Consider the following 22,227-nt stretch of genomic DNA (forward strand, 5'->3'; position numbering starts at 1 on the left):
GATTCCTGGACCCCACTAGGGGCTCGGGGCAGAAGCTGGAAGGGAACAGAAGCTACCAGTACCCCCTACCTCCTCACTTACGAAGGGATGAGGAGCTGAAGAGTCCACCCACAGTGAGGACAGGGGAAGGGATCTGGGGTGCCAGACCCCAAGGAGCCAGGGAGCCATGAGGGCTATTAATGCTGCAGCTTAAGAGCTGTGGAGGAAGCTAGGAGGTCACAGCCTCTTCTTCCCACGTGGGGGCTGTAGAAGCTGTGGGGTTGGAGGGGTGGTCTTGAGGAACCAGGTCTCCATGGGCCTGTGGGGCAGCCCTGGGGCCATGGTGGGAACTTCTGTGGTCAGAGGTCAGCAGATCACATTCAGGCCTGTCCTCAAGGCCTTGCCCTGGCCTCACCTCTCTCCTGGGGTTGTGCCAGCCTAGGCTTGTCTGCAGGAGGTGTGCTGCCCCTCAGAGGAGGACCCGAGAGGGGAAAGGACTTCTTTGCCTGTCCTCTAAGGGTCCCGCAGAAGGCCGGAGGCCAGAGAATCCTGTCAGGCCACGGGTCTCCCTAAAGCCTCAGCCCTTGAGGTTTCCTAGAGTGCTGATTGTTTCCTGTGCTCCCTGCCAGTCCCAAAAGGACAGGAAGTGATAGAGGGAAATGAGAGTGCAGCCACGTGTGACGCTGGACGTGTGTGAGAGAGAGGCTGAGTGGGACATTCTGTGTGGGTGACACTGCGTGTGCGGGGGGTGTGCGCGTGACAGAACCGGCTAAAACCAGCTTGCGTGACTGCATGTGAGGCTGCACTTGTATGCGAGGGAAGCCTTATGTGACATTGCCCGTGACTTTGTAACACTCGTGTGAGTGACCGACACCATGTGTATATGGGAGCCACCATGAACGACAGGCTCAGCGTGTGTGTGAAAGAAAGCCATGCACGCGGTCTCTGTGTGTGAGTGGCCATCATGGGGGACGTGTTTTATGGAAGACCCAACAATGTGAGCCTCTGTCTGACACCGGATGGGATCCTGATGCTTGGAATACATGAGGGACGCTGCGATCGTTCGATGCCGTGTGTGTGTGTGTGTGTGTGTGTGTGTGTGTGTGTGTGAGATAAGCAGAATGAGCCACCTGCGTGATGTGTGATGCAGTGGTGTGACTACGTGTGTGTGGGTGTGAACAGCATATGAAGGAGCCTCAGGTGTGTAGGAACTCTGATAGGCTGTGTGTGCCACTCTTCGTGACACATGACGAAAACTAGGACAGGACATGGTGTGTGTGAGGAGAAGCCATCCTGACACGGTGCTGAGCGGCCGTCGTGATAAGGGGGTGGGAAAGAGGCGTGTAGGTGAACCAGAGCTCCAGACCCTGCCCGGGCAGCGCCGCGTGGCACGGGAAGCGCGGGGCGTGACTGAGGCGGCCTCTGTGGCTGGGCACTATCTGAGGTTGCTTGGGACCATAGAACAGTGTGGGTGACCACTGTCAGGGCTGTGCCAGGCACACCCCGGGTACCGTGTGTGATGAACTTGAGGGCCTGGGACCCTGATTCGTGGGGCGTCCGCATGGAGGAGCGTGAAAAAGATAACCGTCCGAAACAAAGAAGGAAAGTTCGTAAATGCCGCTGAATGGGGCACTTAAAAATGGTTAAAATGGTAAATGTGATGTTATGTATGGGTTACCACAGTAGAAAGTTTAAAAAGAAACAAAGGCTAGAGACGCAGGTAACAGTGACTGTGCGGGACAGTGGCTGGGGGTGGGGGTGGGGGTTGGACAAGTATGCGCGTGAGAGAGGAGGACCAAGAGGAAGCCTGTGTGCGTTTATAGAGGACACTGTGACTCTCATAGTGGGGGGATTGACCGAGGGACTGGTGGCAGCTCAGTGCGTGACGTCACGTGACACAGGGTACCAGGGGCCTGGGTGCAGGCAGGCTGAGGCGGGCCGTGGGCATGTGAATGGAGAACTGGGAAACCCACTTGCCCAAGCTACCCATTGGCTGCCTCCCTGCCCCTACCCACAAGCTGGATTCCTGGTCTTCGCTGCAGTGGGACAAGATGAGACAGGGATGCCTGGCTGGCTCAGTCAGTGGGAGCATGTGACTCTCGATCTCGGGGGTCATGGGTTTGAGTCCCACGTTGGGCATCAAGATTACTTAGTTAAAAAAAAAAAAAAAAGATGAGACAGGACAGAGTCCCAGAGTAGGGTGAAGGGAGGTCTGGTCACTGGGCCCCTTCTCTCTGCAGAGGTTTGAGGTCGCTGAGACTCTACCTCCCACTCCCCTACACGGGTGGGGGGGCGCAGCGCTGGGACAGTGAGGATCAGCTTTGGGGAAGGAAGCCTGGGGGGCTGCTTGCCCCCTCTGTACCCCAGGAAGCCTGTGCCCTGCGTAGTGGGGGTGGGTGTAGAGAGTCTTGATTCCCAAATTGGAAGCACATTAATAAGCCGGAGAGAGGGGAGGAGGCCTCCCCACCTCCCTCCTAGGGCTCTGCAAATTGCTTCCTCCTGTAAAAATCTGTACCCTACTCCAGGGAGGAGGGTACTCCCTCCCCAGCTTGGCAGGGTGTGGCCACTTGGCCGGGTCCCTCAGGGGTCCTTGTGCTGGAGGTGGGGGAGGCAGACACCATCCCCCTCCTGCCCCCTCTGCAGTCCCAACCGGAGCATGGCTACTTCTAGGGTGGGAGCTTCTGGCAGCTGGAGAACAGCTGGCCCCGCTGTGGGGGCGGGTGAGAAGGAAGCAGGGAAAGGCAGAGGGGGTGGGGAGGTTCCCTTAGCCCTCATCAACTGCCCTCCCATCCTCAACCCCCTGGCGGGTCAGCCCAGCCCAGGGTTGGGGGTGGGAGATTGGGGGTGCAACTGCTGATTTCACTAAAATCCCTCTGCCTTTTGACCAATGTTCTCACTCCGAGTGAGAGCACGGGGAGGCCCTGTGGTCCCTGCAGAAGTGGACAGCGGCTGGCCCCTAATCCAGGAGGGTCACTGGGCTAGTTTGTCCTCCCAGTGGGGCTGGTATGGAAGGGAGGGGGCAGGGGGACGTGGGGACAACACCCACCTGCCTCGACTGGCCTTGTCTGAATCCCCAGTCAGGGCAGTCTGGGGGAGCTCTCTCCTCTCCTCGCTTGAAAGAGAGGTGTGGGCTGGGTGGTTTGGAGGCTGCGGGCCCCGTGGGGGTGGGGGCCTAGGGCCCGTGCGTGCCTGTGGCTGCCCAGCTCTGGCCTCCCATCACTGGAGCTGTCCAGCCAGTTATTCCAGCAATCTGGCCCCAGGGTGGGGAGTGGGCAGCAGGGTGCCCCTTATCTCCCCCAGGGCCCCAAAGCCTGCTCACCCAGCCTCCTAGCTCCTAGCTCCCAGCTCCCATCCCTGCCACCACCAGAGGCACCTCTGACCTCTGAAGGCTGAGGGCCCTGAGACAGTGGAAGCAGGAATGGCTGGTCAGACCGGGGGTAAAGGCAGTGGGCCACTGCAGAGGGAGATAGGAGGTGGTCTCTAAGAGGGACGGAGCAGATGGGACAGGAGTGGGATGCCCTGGCCCTGGCCCTGTTGTGGCTTCCCTGCCACTCCTTCCTTCTAGGTCTGTCCTGAACTCTGGGTCTTTCTGTTGCCGGCTCCTCCCCTCCCTCCCTGCCCGACTGTGTCTGAGTTTATTGATATTTCCCCTCCCTGCCTCTCTCACCCCCCCCCCCCCAGCTGTGTGCCTCTGTCTCTCGGGATCTTGGTCTCTATCTGTCTGGGTCTGTTGGTCACTGTCTCTGGGTCCAGCTCTGTCTCTCTCTGGATCTCTCCTTCTCTGGGTCTCACTCCAAGGTTTTGTGGGGGTTTTGTCTCTTATTCTCTGGGACTCTCCTGTCTCCCTTGTCTGTCTTTCTTGTCTGTCTGTCTTGTCTATCTGTCTCTGTCTACTTTACCCCACCCCCAGACTCTTCCCAGGCCCCACCCCCTTGCCCCTCACTCAGGTCTTCCTCCCTGTCTCTCACCCCTCTTGGTGGCCCAGTCCAGCAGGCAGACGCCCTGGACGGCTGGGTGAACACCGACAAGCAGCTGGGGGCTGCCATCCCTCCCCACCCCACTCTGCAGAGCGGGGGGGGGGGGGGGAGACCCTGCCCCGGGCCGCATCTCACCCCAGGGCACCCCTCTCCGTTCCTCCCTCCACCGTGCCTGAGCCCCACACGTGTCCAGCTTGCAGCCGTCTGAAGAGCCCGCAGCCCCGGAGCTGGGTCCCCAGTGGTGTGAGGGTCCGAGGTTCGGTCCTCAACCCACAGCAGTAACTCTGGGAAGACCAGAGCAGCTGGCCTAGACTCCTGAGCGCTGCCCTAGGACAGAGACCCCAGCTCAGCCCCCTGCCTGGCGCAGCTGCCTGCTCGCTGACGCCCACGGGTGTGCCTCAGCCTGGGGGGTACGGACATTCTCATTTGGATGTCAGTCCAGGCACCCACACAGCATACCTGTGCGTGGCTGTGTGGAGCAGGGGTCACCTGTGGGCCCCTGTGTTGGCGCCTGTGCCCACAGGAGTGTTCCTAGAAAGTGAGCCTTGCCCGTGCCTATGAGCCAGCGGAAGGGACGGTGGTCCCACTGTCTCCTTGACTCGTCCTTGCAGCCGCCCCCTGGGCTCCCCTCCCCCTCACCAGCTGCCAGCGGTCCCAGCCAGGGGCCGCCGCCCCGCCCCCCCCAGTCTGTCCCAGCTCCCAAGCACTGCTGTGTTCGCCATATTTGGCCACAGTGCTCCTGCGGGGGGCGGGGCGGGGCTGACATCACCCCGAGAAGGGGGGGGGCCACCGCCTGGAAGAGGGGAGGCGGGCAGAGACTTGGGGGAGGCAGGAAAATTGCTGTAAAAAGTCTGGGGCTGCCAGGGCCCCCCATGCGCTGGGCCCCTGCTGCTCCGAGGGAGGCCTCAGGAAAGGATTTGGGGGGAAATGCGTTGAGGACTCTGTTGGGAGGGGTCTTAGCCCACTGTAGCCCCTCTTCTGCCTCCCCTCATAGCCTGTGGCAGTGTCGGATCTGGGAGGAGGCCCTGCATCTCAACTACCTCAATATGGGAGTCACTGGGTCTCCAGTCTTGAGTCTCTGCCCTCTCACATTTTTATTCCAAGAACGTGGCCTCAGGAGTTAAGGAGGGGATGGGGATATAACTTCCGGTGGGGAGAGACAGGCTGGGAGTAGAGGAGTTGGCCGCCTCACTGGTCAGGAGCATGGCTTCCTCTCTCCCTGGCCACCCCTCTGGTGTGGGAGAGCTGTTCCTCCTGGTCTTGGAGGCCTCACAGAAAGGGCTTCAGGAATATGGGTGTCCTTGGAGTTGCCCCAGCTACTTGGGCTGGGGGGAGGCCCCTGGTCTGGACCCCACTGGGTGGGCTCAGAGCGGTTGCCATGACAGCTGGGCCTCCTTTCTGGCTCAAGGTGGTGAGGCTTCTCAGCTTCATCCCCTTGGTTAAGGGACTGAAGCCAGATTGCGTACGCTCAGAGCCCAGCTCCAGCACTTACTAGCTGTGTGTCTGACAAGTTGCTTAACCTCTCTGTTCTTTGGTTTCCTCATCTGTAAAGTGGGACTAGTAATAGTCTCTACCCCATGGGTTATTTTGAGGATTAAATGAATCAATGCGTGTAAAATCCCAGAACGGTGCCTGCCATATAACAGGTGCTCTCATTAGTAGTCTTTTTTTTTTTTAATATTAATGTTTATTATTTAAAAAAAATTTTTTTTAGTGTTTATTTTTGTGTGTGTGAGAGAGAGAGACAGAGCACAAGCAGGGAAGCGGTAGAGAGAGAGGGAGACACAGAATCCGAAGCAGGCTCCAGGATCCGAGCTGTCAGCACAAAGCCCAACCTGGGACTCGAACCCACGAACCGTGAGATCATGACCTGAGCTGAAGTCAGATGCTTAACTGATGGAGCCCCCCAGGCGCCCCTCATTAGTAATCTTAAGTCTATATCCTTCTGACATTCAGGCCTCCTAGGCCCTCCCCATCCTTTGCCACTAGCCACACTCTTCAAGCCTCCCTAAACAGGTGGCCCCGCAGAGAGGACCCTCTACCCATTTGGCAGGACCTGGAATTCTTGTCTGAGGGGAAAGAATTCTCTTCCTTGGCTGCAGAGGGGTCTCCACATCTCTTTCCTACCCTACCCACACCCCCGCTTTCCCTGCAGGCCAGAGCAAAGTCCTTGGATGTAGCCCGTCTTGGGCTCCAAGGCTCCCAGGACCCTGATAATGCATTGGCCATGCAGAGTCTGAGGCTGAGGGGGTTGGGGGTGAGCCTTGGAGCTGTGTGTGTTGGGGGCACTGCCGGGTGCGGTCTAAGTTAATAACCCAGTCTGGCGTGTGCAGGGAACTCAGAGTTTACAGAGCCCTGGCCCATCTGCAATGTGGGCCAGGGCAGGGGCAGGCGTGTGGGTGGTTTATGGGCTGCTGTGGGGCCGGGAGGTGCAGGAACAGGAAGTGGGACGGAGGAGCCAGTGGGGTTGAGCAAGGCTGTTGGCCAGGCACCTTCTCAGCTGCTCCCTTGCCAGCCAGCATCCCTCCCTCCTCGCAATTCCTGGGACAGTCCCAGCCCCCTTGTTTAGGTTCCTTGTGAGTTATCTTTTAGGGAAGTCACAACCACACCCTTCCTGGGTCAGGGACCCTCCCCATCCCGCATAATGGGTCTTCAGCAGGGTTGCACTGGGGCAGGGGGAGATTGAGGAGGTGGTGGGGGTCCCTGGCTGGGGATGCCCAAGACCCGAGGAGGAGCAGGCAGAGTCAGAGCCGAGCAGCCCCTCTGAGAGCTGCAGACACACCGGGCCCCACTCCTGTTTCTCCTCTCCACTCGTCACGATGCCTTTGGCAGCCGCATAACCTTGGGAGCCTCAGTCTCTCATCTGAATAATGGGCACCAGTCCTTGCCCTCCCTGCCTTAGCTTTGAGGATTAAATGAATATGAATGTGCTTCTTCCCCACAAAAGTGCCGTGTAGATATAGGCATTATTATTGTTGTTATCGATCACCACCAAGACTATGTCTCGCGTGTTTTATGAGTCAGGCATTGGGGGTTGGTACTTTGTCATGATCTCATTTCCCTCACAACCTCAAGGAGACCTTTTCCTTGTCTTATAGGACCGAAAGCTCAGAGAGGTGATGTAGCTCGGTCAAGGTCACACAGCGCAGAACAGGCATAACCTCTGGTTACCTCCACCCTGCCCTGGAGCACCTGCCCCTGGGGTGGGAGATTGCTGGGATCTGGGAGAAGCCTGGCCCTAACTCCTCTGTGTCTGCCCCACAGGCTCCGGCTGCGCAGCGGGCTCAGGCCCAGAGCCCAGAGCAACCAGCACAATAGCGTCCAACAGCTGGAATGCCAGCAGCAGCCCCGGGGAGGCCCGGGAGGATGGGCCCGAGGGCCTGGACAAGGGGCTGGACAACGACGCGGAGGGTGTGTGGAGCCCCGACATCGAGCAGAGCTTCCAGGAGGCCCTGGCCATCTACCCGCCCTGCGGCCGCCGCAAGATCATCCTGTCAGACGAGGGCAAGATGTACGGTGCGTGCGGGGAGGCACAGGGACACTGGACAGGACCGGAGAGGTGGCCTGGCCCTCCCTGGCACCTCCCCCTGCTCTCTGCCCCCTCACCCAACCGGTTTGGCGAAGTCCTGTGAGGCCGCCAGCCTGCCACGGGCGAGTCTGGGCGTGTAAGCCTGTGTGTCTGGATCCTCCTCATAAACAAGCCAGGCTCGCCCCCTCCACCAGAGTGAGGCCCACACCTTGACACCCCCGGCGGCTCCTCTTCTCCTCCCCCTGCTGGCCTACAGGTTTCAGGGTGACTCAGTGGACACAGGAAACTGGGTCAGTCCAGTGTGCTCCAGGCTAGGCCTGGGACAAGGTCTTTCCCCACAGAGGGTGGGGAAGCCCCAGGGTAAGACCTGGGGTGTCCTACTGGCGAGTTCCCTCCGGTTCCTGGGTGTGGGATGGGGGCGCTGCGCGCTGGTGGGAGGCCGCACGGCGACAGGGGCCTGGGTTAGGAAGAGGGCTGGAGAGACCAGGAGACGCCTTCATTCCTCAGACCACCTCCCAAGTGTCTCCTGCTCTCCTGGCCTGCTCTCTGCCACCTTGCCCATCCCTTGCCTCCAGAAGGGAGTGTCCCCCTCTTGTCCAGCCCTGAGAGGGCTCTCCCAGAGCTGCATTTTTGGGATAACTCAACCCTTCCGGGCCTGGCTCCTTGCCGGCTCCCTCCAACCCTCCCTGACGGCCTATGGCTGACTGAGGCAAGCCCTCAGCCCATCCCCTCCCAGCGTCCATGACCGTGACGGGGGCCAGGAAGGAGACAGCTGGGCCAAGTGGTAAGGACTGCAGTGTCCCTTGTCCCCACCCTCTGTGCCATGCTCGCCCTAGCCCCAGAGCCCACTCGTGGGCAGGCAGATGTTCCAGAGCGCTTCCATAGGGCGGGGGCTGCCTGTCCCTACTGCTACCTCCCAGATGGCTGGGGCAGCCCCACAGGGTATTTTTAGACAGGGCGGAGGGAGTGGGGTGGAGAGGGGCAGGCAGGAAGGGAGGGGCAGTGGGGCTGGTTCTGTCATGGAAGAGGAATTTGGAGAATGTGGCCCTTCTGGGGAGGTGATGGGGTTGGGGGCCAGGGAGCCTGGATTTGGGGGATAAAAGGTATTGGCTAAGCATTTGCCGGCATCTCAACAAGTCAGGAGAGACACTGGTAAGCCGTGTCATGGCGGTGACAGGCTCGAGGACACAGTGATGTGCTCAGTGACATCTTGACACAGGCTGTCAGGGTAGAAGGTGTGGTGGAGACCATCGGGTCCTTCCTGCCTCTTTCACCAGAGAAGGAGAGGGACTTGTCCAGGGTCTCTCCTCATGGCAAGGACAGCTAGGACAGGAGCCTATCCAGAACTCCATCAGACACCCTTGGGGACGTGTGCCACCTGCGGCAGGCCTCACTCACACGTGAACACTGGTGACAGGCACCGGGAGGAAGGAAGTGCTGCTGGGGCTAGGAGTGAGCGGCCCAGCTGTCCTGCCGCACTTTGGCCGCACCTGCCCCTGTCTGTCTGCGGGGAAACCTGTCAGGTGGCCTGACATTGCCCCACCTTCCTCCTCCCACTCTGTTGCCCCCTACTCACTCCCCCAGGGCAGTGCAGGGAGCACCTGGGACTCCCCCTACCCTCCGTCTGCCCCGCTCGTGCCCTTGGGGGGTGGCTGGAGTGAAGAGGGTCGGGGGAGGGAACAGAAGAGCAGCGTTGAGGGGAGAGGCCTGTGGGTTTCCCAGCTTGGGGCGGGGAAGGGCGGGTCTTGACCTCTCTTCATTCTTCTCTCACCCCAATCCAGGTCGAAATGAGTTGATTGCGCGCTACATCAAACTGAGGACGGGAAAGACGCGGACGAGAAAACAGGTAGGGAGACACAGGTGCTGCATCCCTGCCGCCCACACACCCTCCCCAGGCCACTCTTGCCGCTGTCGTAGAGAAAGGGGCACTGTCCTCTCTGACCGGCCACCACCACCCCAACCTGAGTGACCTCCGAGAAGCCCCGTGGGGCAGCCTCAGCGGTGCGTAGTCACCGCCCTGAGTGGCCCACTGACCAGCCAGCGAGACAGACGGTTGCAGTGACAGGAGTGCGGAGCAGGGCGGCACGGCCAACAAAAGAGTGTGGGCGGGTGGACAGGGTCTGACCTGGACCGGGCAGGGGAAGGGAGGAGGGGGGCCGCCGAGGCTTTCTGGAGGAGGTATCGCCCAAGATGCATTTTTAAGTAGGAACTTAGGATTTAGGCAGGCAGAAGAAGGGGAAAGGATTCTGCTAGGCTGAGGAAGTTGGATAGACGTATAATAATTGGGAACACATACAGGGCTTACTCTATATTAATGTATTTATTCCTCACAGTAACCTTATGAGGTGGGGATAGTAATTACCTCCATTTTACAGATGAGAAAACTGAGGCGTGGGGAAGATAAGTAACTTCCTCAAGGTCACGTGGCTGGTAGGGGGTGGACCCCGGACTGAACCCACCACCGGGCGGGAAAGAGCCACCAGTCAGCAGCGCGGTGGGTGGGGAGAGGGGCGGGAAGAGCCGAGGATGGTGGCTGGAGGCCTGAGGGACAGGTTTCCCCTCCAGGCAGCTGGGTCCACGGAAGGGAATAGAACAGGGAGTGGCAGGTGGCAGCTGTCGAGGAATGTTGGCCCTGGAGCAGCTGGGGCAGTGGATCGGGGAGGGCCAGGCAGAGGCAGGGACCTAGATCCACAGCCATGGTGGCCTGGGTAGTGGCAATGGTGAGGGTAGTGGTGGCAGCATGGAGAGATGGTCGGGTGGCTCCCCGGGCCAGGGAGGGCAGCTGTGTGCTGACGGGAGCCCTGAAAGGGAGCTGGTTGGGGTGGGTTCCGTGTGGGGTGCCTGGGAGAGAGGCAGGCTGGGCGCACAGACGGGAGGACCGGAAGCCGCCTCTGATCCTCAGCTCTTCTAACCTCCCTGTCTGGTGGGGTTTGGACCTTGCACCCACCTCCCCGGATCCCCATGTGCATATGACAGAGCTGACCTGTCCCATCCTGTCGTCTCAAAGGAAGGTTTTGAGTCCACCCCCTCAGTGTGGGAGCAGGAACCTCCCTCGTTTATTCAGGCATTTATTATTTTTTTAAAAATTGTTTTTAATGTTTATTTTTTAGAGAGAGAGAGACAGAGAGAGAGAGAGAGAGACAGAGTGTGAGTGGGGGAGGGGCAGAGAGAGAGAAGGAGACAATCTGAAGCAGGGTCCAGGCTCTGAGCTGTCAGCACAGAGCCTGATGTGGGGCTCGAACTCGCAAACCGTGAAATCATGACCTGGGCGGAAGTCGGACACTTAACTGACTGAGGCATCTGACACTTAAACGCCCCTGTTCAGGCCTTTATTAACCACTTTCCCTGGGCCAGTTCATACTGCACCGCGTTTACTCATTTAGCGAATCAGTGAGCTACTACTTACTATGTTCTAGGCATGAGGGATACGGCAGGGAACCAGGCAGACAAGGGCCCTGTTCCCAGGGGCCTGGGACTGACTGTCAGAGGTGCTGGCTAATCATGCCCCCAAGTTCAGATACCCTCGCCGCTACCTGCAGGGAAGGGGTACTTTGCCTCTCAGGCTCTTCCTCTGCCATTAAATTAGCTATTATGTGAAGACACTTAGAACAGAGTGGGCACTGTAGAAGAATTTGCCGCTGCTAATGCTGTTATTATTCTGTCTTTATAAGCAGAAAGCCAGGGCTCCTGACTGGCTCAGTTGGAGGAGCATGTCACTCTTTTTTTTTTTTTTTTTTTTCATTTATTTTTGAGAGAGAGAGCACAAGCGGAGGAGGGGCAGAGAGAGGGGGACAGAGTATCCAGAGTGGGACTCAAGCCCACAAACCGTGAGATCATGACCTGAACAGAAGTCGGATGCTCAACCAACTGAGCCCCCCCCCCCCCCGGTGCCCCTAAGAACTTGTGACCCTCGATCTCAGGGTTGTGACTTTAAGTCCCATGTTGGGTGTAGAGCTAACTTAATTTTTTAAAAAAAGACTAAACAGAAAGCCATTGCAGACACAGGAGAAGGGCACTGTCTCCTGCTTCACCGAAAGAAATGTTTATAGGAACGTGTTTGTCAGAGTGGGAAGGGGTCAAGGGACCTTTAGGCTCCGTCCCTTTGACCTGAGGTGTAGGGAGGGTAGTAGAGCCTCTTGATTCAGAGGAACATTGTACCTGCTCCTGGCCAGGGAAGGCTGGCTGTACGATGATGTGTTACAGGCCAGCTGGTGGCAAGCTCAGAATTTAAAAATTTGGTCATTTTGCAAGGGTAGTGTTCCTCTAACTTGATTCTTTCCTAGAACTCTGAGGTCTAATATCTCTGTAAAAGAGGACCCATCTCTTATGAGTTTGAGCCCCACGTTGGGTGTGGAGATTACTTAAGAAAATAAAATTTAGGTTGCCTGGGTGGCCCAGTCAGTTGAACGTCTGACCCTTGATTTTGGCTGCGATCATGAGCTCATGGTTTGTGGATTGGAGCTCCACATCAGGCTGTACGCTGAGCCAGCTTGGAATTTTCTCTCTCCCTCTCTCTCTGCCCCTTCCCTGCTCGTGCTTGCGTGCTCTCAATCTCTCTCAAAATAAATAAATGGACAATAAACTAACAAAATCAAATCAAATCAAATCTTAAAAAAATAGATGTATGGATGGATAGATAGATAAGACAGACAGACCCATCCTATGGTTGTGAGGACTAAGCATGTCTTTATGTGTTGCAAAGAGCAACCAGATGACAGGCAGGGGTTTTCTTTGGTTGTTTTTATTTTACTTTTGGTTTAAAAATGTGGTTTTAGGGTTTTTACAGACACATACAGCAATTAATAGCAAGTACAATGCCTCCACATTGAAAAAACAGCTAAGCATTATATTAGGATTAAGTTCCATGTGACTTCCAGCTGTCACCGAGTTGAGCATTCGGCAGTGGTCCTCTGTGCTAAGGGTCCAGAGAATCCTGGCAGCACAGCTTGGTGGCAAGTGGGCTCTGGACTCAGGCCACCTCGGTTCAAATCCCAGCTCTAGCCCCCAGCTGTGTGACCTTGGATAAGCTGCTTCACCTCTCTGTGCTTTGGTTTCATCATCTGTAACTCGAGGGATGATGTGAGTACTGACTTGTCCATGTCGCTATGAAGGTCAGATGAGGGAGGTGTGAAATGCTGACAGCAGTAATAGCTGTGTCCATGAAACATCACTTACTGTCATGATATGGAGCGATCAGTAATCTCGCCGGACACGTGTCTGATTGCTGTGCACAGTGAGGCAGCACGAGGAACACCCAGCCTGGGCCCTAACCCAGTAGCAGAGGGCTGCCCGTCATCACTTATACAGTAACTTGCGGTATATGATTAAAAAGAAAAAGAAACGGTTTCTTTGTGGGGATGAAAACAACTTGCAAAGAAAGCCCACAGCCATTGCTGATAATGCCTGTGTGAAGCATCCTGGAAGGATCCATGTGTCCCCTTGTGTTTCGTGGGAAAACAGTGACCTTTAGGTTCTCTCAGGCTTAGGGTTAGACCCTTGTAATACGCTGGAGAAGAAATGCTATTAAGGGTACCTACTGTGTGTGTGTGTGTGTGTGTGTGTGTGTGTGTGTATAGATATATATATGGCCATATATTTGTCCAAGGAAAAGGAAGGTATGTTGGGGGAGGAAGCTGATGAGCAAAGCAGGAGCAGGGCCAGGCCTGGTTTTATAGGCTGGCAAGCTGTTGGGGTTGACACAGGATGTAGGCGGTGGTACAGGGGAGATCTTTCATAGAGGATATGGCCTCGATGTATAATCTGATGGCCCGCAGGAGCATTATGGCCATTGGTGATGACAATCAGAAAAAAGTCTCAGGGTACCTGGCTGGCTCAGTCAGTAGAGCATGTGACCTCATCACGGGGTCACGAGTTCAAGCCCCACATTGGGTGCAGAGATTACTTAAATACATACATATGTACATACATACATAAATCTGTTTTAAAAAGAGAAAGGGGCACCTGGGTGGCTCAGTCGGTTAAACATCCGACTTTGGCTTAGGTCATGATCTCACATTTCTTGAGTTCAAGTCCCATATCGATAGGGCTCTGTGCTGACAGCGTGGAGCAGCTTTGGATCTTCTGTCTTCCTCTCTCTGTCCCTCCTGCTCTCTCTCTCTCTCTCTCTCTCTCAAAAATAAATCAACATTTAAAAAAAAGAGAGAGAGAGAAACTGTCTCCTCTGAAGACATCAGAGAGAAAAAGTCATCCTGTTTTGGAAAAATAAAAAGATACCCTTCTGGGTTAGAGGCAGCCCTACTCCAGGGCACATAACTTGAGCAGCAGACCTTGGGCTGGATTTTAGTCCTTGCTGATTGATTGATTGATTGATTGATTGAAAAATGTTTTTTATGTGGGGTTTTTTTTGTTTTTTTTTTTTGTTTTTTTTTTTTTGAGAGAGAGAGACAGAGCATGAGCAGGGGAGGGGCAGAGAGAGAGGGAGACACAGAATCAGAATCAGAAGCAGGCTCCAGGCTCCAAGCTGTCAGCACAGATCTTGCCTGACGCAGGGCTTGAACCTGTGAACCTTGAGACTATGACCTGAGCCAAAGTCGGACGTTTAACTGACTGAGCCATTCAGGTGCCCCAAGTCCTTGCTGATTTAGGTTCTCTTGTGCAGTGATCAACCTATACAACTGTACATGGTGGTCCTGGAGGCTACCATAGGCTCTTGATCAAAACAGGGCCAAGAAGAGAGCAAAGAACTGGCAGGGCTCAGGGCCCCATAGTTTCCCCCACTTCCATTTGGCCCCAGAGACGAGGGCTGGGGTGCTCCTTGCCCATGGCCGCCCCATGCCGTGCCTCCTCACTCTCTGTGTTTTCCTCTCTGACGGGGCGCGGGGCGGCCCCTAGGTGTCCAGCCACATACAGGTTCTAGCTCGGAAGAAGGTGCGGGAGTACCAGGTTGGCATCAAGGTATGTTGGGCGCCTGACTAGGGCCTCCAGTCCCTCCTCGGCAGCTCCACCGCTATCTCCGCGCAGCTCAGGCCTCTGCCTCGGCGGGCTCTCTGGCCCCACTGTGCCTCTTTTCTGGCTGAAGCTCTGTTCTTGCCTCTTCTTCTGCCCTTTCTGCTCTTTTTCTCTCTTTCTTTCTCTTCCTACAGGTCTCTAGCCACTTGCAGGTTCTAGCCAGGCGGAAATCTCGAGAGATTCAGTCCAAGCTGAAGGTAGGGGGTCCCCGCCTTTTGGCCCGGCCTGCTGTTTTCTGAGACCAGCCCAGGGCAGACAGGTGGCTGAAGAGTATGGAGGGGTGGAGGGTGTCTCAGAAACACAAACAGCAGCATGAAGTCTAAAGGCCACTTCAGGCTACAGAGGGCCACAGCCTCTGGAAACTAGGCAGAAGCCCAGGGGGACCGCCAGCCCTACAATGAGGGAGAGGAAGACCATCTGGGGGCCACTGCGGCTCACCTCTCTTCTTCGTTTTCCTTTTTCTCCTTCCTCCTAATTGCTGCTTGTTAATTGCATGGGGCCTTCGGTGGGCAGCGGGGAGACACGGGGGCATCGGCTGGCAGAGCTGTTGTGGTGGGCATGGCTGTTCCTTGCATTGGACGCTCAATCCTGACTGCCTTACGGCTGAGGATCCCAGAGCATAGGGCTCAGGGCCCCTGTAGGCTGTGCCTTCCCCTTACTTCATAGCTGCCCAGCAGACTAAGCCTGCCGCTCTAGGCCCCATGCCTGTATCACAGCTCCAGAGGACCTGGGCAGCCCCCCAGGGCACCAGCTTGGTCCACCATCTAGGTCTCCAGCATGCCCTCCCTCATTCTGCTCTTTCCAGGGCACACCCACTGGCAAGCTCTCGCTCTGGGTAGCAGTGGGGTGGGGTGAGGGTCCACAGCGGCCTCTGAGCTCCCTTGGGTTCCTCAGACCCGAGAGCCAGGTGGCCGTTGAGCGGAGGAGGGTGAGAAGACAGGTCCCCACCCTACATGGCCCTCATGTGTGCCTCTTCTAATCCACCTCCCTCTCCTTCACAGGCCATGAACCTGGTAAGTAGCCTGCCCCTCCCCAGGGTGGGAGATGGGGGGAGAGCACCTAATACAGGATCTTCAAATCATGAATTGTGAAATCCATTGAATAGGTTGCGACCAGCATGCTTTGAAAATGAACACTGACAGTGGTTCTCAAACTTGAGCCTGCATCAGAATCGCCTGGAGGGCTGGTTGAAGACAGATTTCTGGACTTCACCCTCAGGGTTTCTGATTCAGTGGGTCTGGGCTGAGGCCTGAGAATTTGCGTTTCTAACAAGCTTCCAGGTGATCCTGGTGCTGTTGGTTCATGGACCACACTTTGAGAACCGCTGATGAAACAGAATAGAAAATATGAGTGCATGACACACAGCATAAGGGGAAGCGTTTGGGTATATACTGGGTTACAGAATAAAGTAAAATTATTTCTCACCAAGGATTGTGCTCAGAGGGGTGATGGACACTTAGGAGACCGGCCCGGGTGGGGGCTGGGACTCCCCTGAGCCCGCATAGCAGAGCCCTGAGGGCCTGGGAGGGGCCCTGAGGCAAACCCCAACCCTGTCTCTGGCCTGGCCTCACACTGCCTCTCCCCTCCCCAGGACCAGGTCTCCAAGGACAAAGCCCTCCAGAGCATGGCATCCATGTCATCTGCCCAGATTGTCTCCGCCAGCGTCCTACAGAACAAGTTCAGCCCACCCTCCCCTCTGCCCCAGGCCGTCTTCTCCACTTCCTCACGGGTACAGGGGGCCTGGGAGGTGGGGCTGAGGTGAGGGAGTGCCTTCAGGGCTGGGCTGCGGTGGGGGTCGTGGAATGCTGAGGGGCCGCTGGGCTTTGTCCCATCTCTGCAGTTCTGGAGCAGCCCCCCTCTCCTGGGACAGCAGCCTGGACCCTCTCAGGAGTGAGTATTGTGGCACATCCTTCCCACACCCTCGTCCCTGGCAGTCATCTTCCCCTTTGATCAGGGTTCCAGCAACAGCTGGGCAAAGTTTTAATGCGAAAACAGAGGATGGAGAGCACCAGCAAGAGAGCAGTGCATCTGTCTATTCATTCATGTGGGTGTTCACTCATCAACCCACTCACCCACTTGTCGCCTGTCCTTCAGCTCCTTCTCATTCAGTTGCTCTCCCAGTCGGTCCCCTAGTCAGCACGTCAGGTAGTCGAGTGAACTCGGTTCCCTCAATTCTAAGAGGACTTTCATCCTCAGACACACCCTCAGTTTAATGAGCAGCTCGGGGTGGGGTCAAAAGGCTACATTAAATGTGCACATCGTTGTGAGACACAGCAGGATTTCACAAATGCTAGAATGCGGAGAAGACAAAAAGCTGGTGAGTTAGCTTGTCAGCATGCATTTCTGGGCCTTTGCAGAAAGGCTGGGTGGCTCCCTATTGAGACCAGATGAGACTCCAAGTGACTGGACCAGGTGGAAGGTGGGCTTAGGGGTGACCCTCTAACCAGGCTGTGCTCCTCCTGTCTGCAGCATCAAGCCCTTTGCACAACCAGCCTACCCCATCCAGCCACCCCTGCCGCCAACGCTCAGCAGTAAGTTCCCCACACAACATTGCCACCGACTCCCCTCTGCCCCTCCCCGTCTGCTGAGAAGAGCAGGGGTGGGGCGGGGGTTGGGCAGCAAGGCTGTGCCTGTGTTTACGCTGGGAGGGAGAAGTAGGTGGTGTCTATAGGGGATTGGTACAGGAATAGGCCCCTCACCTTTTATAGTGTTGCTTCCAGAACTCTGCTACTAACTAGTACACACCAACAAAAATACAACATTTATATATGTGTATGTGTGTGTGCGTGTGTGTGTGTATATATATAAAATTCTCACGTGGAAACACACCAACATCTGAACAGAATTTCACTCTCTCTAGGTGTTGGGATCCTGGGTAATTTTTACTCTCCCTATTTAAAAAATTTTTTATTCATTTAAGTAATCTCTACATCCAATGTGGGGCTCGAACCCATGACCCCGAGATCAAGAGTCATATGCTCTTCTGAGTCAGCCAGGCACCCCTATTTTTCCCTTTTTACTTGCCTGCATTTTCTCTTTGAATACACGTTAATAGTGATATAAAAATTCCACTGCTATGTACTACTGGGGCCACTGCAAACAGTTGTGCAGGTTGTACACTGTGCAAGAAGCCGTGGAAAGGGAGTCAAAATCCAACCCGTGTTCCTACCCGAAAGGGGTGCCATTTTCTAGTTTGCACAATGCTCTGCGCAGCTGGAGGCGGCTCTATGTGTAACCACGCACACACAGCCATGCAGATGAGGGTCCATCTCGCCCTCCCAGGTTACGAGCCCCTGACCCCGCTCCCCCCAGCTGCTGCCTCTGTGCCCGTGTGGCAGGACCGCACCATCGCTTCCTCCCGGCTGCGGCTCCTCGAGTATTCTGCCTTCATGGAGGTGCAGCGAGACCCTGACACGGTAATGTGGCTGGGGGTGGAGGTGAGGGTTTGTGCAATCATGGAGAGACCCTGGCGTGGCGGTCCAGGGCCACGGCTCAGGGTCCTGGGGTGGGGAAGCCACAGGGCGGCTCTGTCCCGTGCAGCTCTAAGGCCTGCACACTTGAGTGCTCTCCTGACCCAGTACTGGGCCCTCCCCACAGTACAGCAAACACCTATTTGTGCACATCGGCCAGACGAACCCTGCCTTTTCGGACCCGCCTCTGGAGGCCGTCGACGTGCGTCAGATCTATGACAAGTTCCCAGAGAAAAAAGGGGGACTGAAGGAACTCTATGAGAAGGGGCCCCCTAATGCCTTCTTCCTTGTCAAGTTCTGGGTGAGCTGCCCTCTCTGCTCCCACCAACCCCTGCCCCCCAGATGTGCAGCGTACCTGGGTCCCCCTGCTGACCCCTGACCCTGCCCTCTCTCCCTGTGGCCTGTGGGCAGAGTGCTGGGGATGGGTCCTTGGGCGAAACACTGGTGTGGCATGCCCAGAAGCCTCCCTTTGGCCTCCGCCCCTCCTGACACCACGCTCGCTTCCCCCCATCTAGGCCGACCTCAACAGCACCATCCAGGAGGGCCCAGGAGCTTTCTACGGGGTCAGCTCCCAGTATAGCTCGGCCGATAGCATGACCATCAGCGTCTCCACCAAGGTGTGCTCCTTTGGCAAGCAAGTGGTGGAGAAGGTGGAGGTGAGTGGGGGCCCAGGGTGGCACGGTGGGGCCGGGAGCAGGCACGCTGGGTGACGCCCTCCTCGTGGCCTTCCGCAGACGGAGTATGCCAGGCTGGAGAACGGGCGCTTCGTGTACCGCATCCACCGCTCCCCCATGTGCGAGTACATGATCAATTTCATCCACAAGCTGAAGCACCTGCCGGAGAAGTACATGATGAACAGCGTCCTGGAGAACTTCACCATCCTGCAGGTGTGGGGGGTGGGGGGGCAGCCGGGGAATGGGGGGCACAGGGGCCTCAAAGTGGGGGTGGCCAGACCCGTCGCTCAGGTGAGGAGACTGCTATCCAGAAACGAGAAGGGTCTTCTCGGCCCCTACACCTGTGGCTCTGTGCCGCCTGACCCCTTGAATCCTCCTGCCTGGCCCCCAGGTGGTCACGAGCCGGGACTCCCAGGAGACCCTGCTTGTCATTGCTTTCGTCTTCGAAGTCTCCACCAGCGAGCACGGGGCCCAGCACCATGTCTACAAACTCGTCAAAGACTAGGCTACCCTCTGCCCCCACCACCAGGATCCAGGACGAGCGTCTGTTCCACACACCTGCCTGGCCCCCCCTGGAAGTCTGGGATTGAGGACTCACCCGCCTGCCAGGCCTCAGGCCCAGGACCCAGGAGGCCTCCCCATCTACCCCCAGCACACACACTCCCTGCCACTGTTCTGCGCTTTAATTGTGGGAGAAGAGAGGAGGGCTCAGTGGTGGGGCTGCCCGCCCTAGATGCTGAACCATCGCCCAGCTCTGCCCAGCCTCCGGTGAATGGGAGGACCCCTTTGGGCTCAGGCACGTGTGGCCGGCAGGGGAGGGTGGAACGGAGACCGAGGGAGTCAGAGTGCAGAGGCCCCAGGAAGGAGAGTGTCGAGTTGGAGTTAGGTTGAGAAGAGAGAGGGGCCCACACTTTCTTGCACCTGCTATGTGCCGGGCCCGGTGCTAGGTCCTATGTGTACCCAGTGCCGTTCTCAGACTGCGTGAGGCGAGCACGGGTCGTGGGTCTTGGCGTCTCATGATGTGCTGAGACTTGAAGTTGAGCGACCCTTGCAGGGTGGGGCAGAGTTGGAATTCTCATCCAGGGCTGCCTGTCCCCAGAGCCCAGGTTTACACTACCTCCCTGGAGGGGATGGGAAAGAGGGTCTGTACTAGGGGCTGGGGCCATCCACGTTGGGAGCCTCCTCCCAGGGGAGCAGCTGCTTCTGACCAGGCAGGAAGAGAGGAGCAGCAGGTACTTGGCACCTGTTAGGTGCCCTCTGTCAGCCCCTGTGCTGACCTCCTCCAACCTGCCCTGGCCCAGATCCAGTGCCTGAGCCCATCAGCAGCTTCCTGATGGGAGAAGGCCCCCAGGGGCAGACTCCAAAATAGCTTGGAGCGTCCTGTAGAAAGATGGAGCCCCAGCCTCAGGGCAGATCAGTGTTCCAGGGACAAGGGGTAGCAGAAAGGCTTTGCTATTTTTAATGCCCAAGACTTGGGTTTGGTCAACCCTTGGTGGGCGCCACTCCCTTATGTTTTTCTCCATCTCAGTCTCCCAGGACTGGGACAGCAGCTTCCCAGAATCAGTTCTGGGACTGAAGGTTAACCCTTCCCCTGCTGGCCCTTCCCAACACCCAGGCCCCTCTGCCAGCTTGGCCTGTCTACCAGCCGCCTCTGGGCATTCACGAGTTTCATATGAAGTACTGTGCCCCTTCCCTTCCTTACACCACCCGCCCCTGAGCTTCCTGAAGGTCCTCACAATTTGCATATCGCTCAGGCCACTTCCAAACCCAACCTAGGTTTTATAATGTATATTATATTTTTTGTGTATTTTTTAAATCCAGCTGTGATGGGTTATATCATAAACGTGGCGTGGGGCTGGGGTAGGGGCCCTCAAGGCCCAGCTCCTGCTCAAAAAAAAAAAAAAAAAAATTAAAGTTATTTGTTTGTGGGTTAGCTGTGTGACCAGTGTATGCCAGACCTCTCTGGGTTGGATTAGCTTCCAATGGGTGCTCCTGCTAGGTTAGCTCCTGGTGGGTCCCTCCACCCTACTCCATCTCTGCTGGAGGGCCCCCAAGCCATACTTGCACTCAAGGTCCCATGAAAGTTTTTGCAGACTCCCTTTCTCCCACCCACTCCTGCCATGAGTGGAGTGCTGAAATGTGCCCAGTGCTGGCCTAGTTTCTACTGCTGCATGGTCTCTTTGAAGTGACCTGCCCAAGGTCACACAACTACTGAGGCCCCCTGCTAAATCCCCAGTCTTCGTGGTGGCTACTGCTGGTTCTCTATCCTGTCCTCACTTTATACCAGAGAAGAACCTCAAGGGGGAAGAGTGCTTTCCCGAGTGGATGGCTGCTAGCAGGGGAAGCCAGATTCCAACCTGTTCTCTGCCTGGAAAAGCCCTGCTCTCCCCTCTGAACCATCTTGTACTCATACAGCAGGGACCACAGAGTGGGGAGGGTGAGGAGACCGTATCTCCAATGGATATGCATTATCTGAAATTCAAATTTAAATAAGCATCCTGTATTTTCATTCGCTCAATCAGGTAACCCTACTCTAGAATCTAGTTTTCTAGATCATTCTGGTCCAACCTCCAGATTTGCAGATGGGGAAACACTGAAGTTAAATGCTGTCTTCACTCAGCCAGTGGCAACACCAAGATTTGAATCTGGTCGGCCTGACTCCAAGACCATGCACCTGGTAGACTAATCTGGTAGCTTTTTGTCTCAGTCCACAGCATTGGATGGCCGCCAGACTCACTTGCAAGATGGGGAGGGTGCCTGGAGCCCCAGCCAGGTGGTTGTGGCTCCTGGAGTCAGAACTTGGTTTATGAAGCACCCACTACGTGCCCAGCCTAGGACTGGATCCAAAATCTGATCTCTGGGCTTAACAGGTAATTCTATCTGTTGGATGCTTGAGGCATCATCACGTGTGTTGTTGCCTTCTCTCTCCCGGAGTAAACAGCAGTAAACAGCCTTCGGGTGATTTAGAATCATGTAGATCTCCTGCGGAAAATCCAAGTGCAATATGGCTGGCCTCCTTGCCTGTCCTCCCCGCCTTCTCGCCCCACATCTCCCTACTTCCTTGCCCCCACATGCAAATGTAACAGATCCAGAGGTGGGTGAGGTCTAGTTTCAAGGTCCCAAAGTAAGGTGAGGATCAGAATAAGGGGAGTCTTGTGAAGCTGGAGCCCAGGACTCTCCTGAAGTGGCTCTTACCTGCTCAGGGTTCTGTGGGAAGCTTTAAAGGGCCAAGATGGCTGGATCCCAGAGACTGGAGCTAAAGTTCTGCCTTTCCTGCCCATTTCTGTTCTGATGTCATCTTGTCAATTCTAAGGTCAAGGCCTAGGTGCTACTCTGAGATTTTTTTTTTTTAATTTTTTTTTTCAAAGTTTATTTATTTTTTGGGACAGAGAGAGACAGAGCATGAACGGGGGAGGGACAGAGAGAGGGAGACACAGAATCGGAAACAGGCTCCAGGCTCTGAGCCATCAGCCCAGAGCCCGACGCGGGGCTCGAACCCACGGACCGCGAGATCGTGACCTGGCTGAAATCGGACGCTTAACCGACTGCGCCACCCAGGCGCCCCTACTCTGAGATTTCTTAGGGGCTCTTTATTTCCCTGTAGTGCTAATGCTGGAGAACTGGGGCTC

General features: G+C 56.3%; 1 protein-coding gene across 1 annotated transcript; it reads left to right on the top strand.

Moving 5' to 3' along the window:
* Positions 1 to 1,247: 1,247 nt before the first annotated feature.
* On the top strand, positions 1,248 to 19,103 carry TEAD3 (TEA domain transcription factor 3). The gene is made up of 13 exons (XM_047103047.1): positions 1,248 to 1,446; positions 7,221 to 7,472; positions 9,267 to 9,331; positions 14,589 to 14,651; positions 15,456 to 15,467; positions 16,046 to 16,183; positions 16,295 to 16,344; positions 16,924 to 16,985; positions 17,737 to 17,870; positions 18,052 to 18,225; positions 18,440 to 18,580; positions 18,659 to 18,811; positions 18,990 to 19,103. The coding sequence occupies exons 1-13, from the start codon at positions 1,248 to 1,250 to the stop codon at positions 19,101 to 19,103; spliced, it is 1,557 nt and encodes a 518-aa protein (XP_046959003.1).
* The last annotated feature ends 3,124 nt before the right edge of the window (positions 19,104 to 22,227 follow it).

The sequence above is a fragment of the Lynx rufus genome, unplaced genomic scaffold (assembly GCF_022079265.1).
Source record: "Lynx rufus isolate CCGP_SWC_20201006 ecotype Redwood Valley unplaced genomic scaffold, mLynRuf1.p SCAF_6, whole genome shotgun sequence".
NCBI lineage: Eukaryota > Metazoa > Chordata > Mammalia > Carnivora > Felidae > Lynx > Lynx rufus.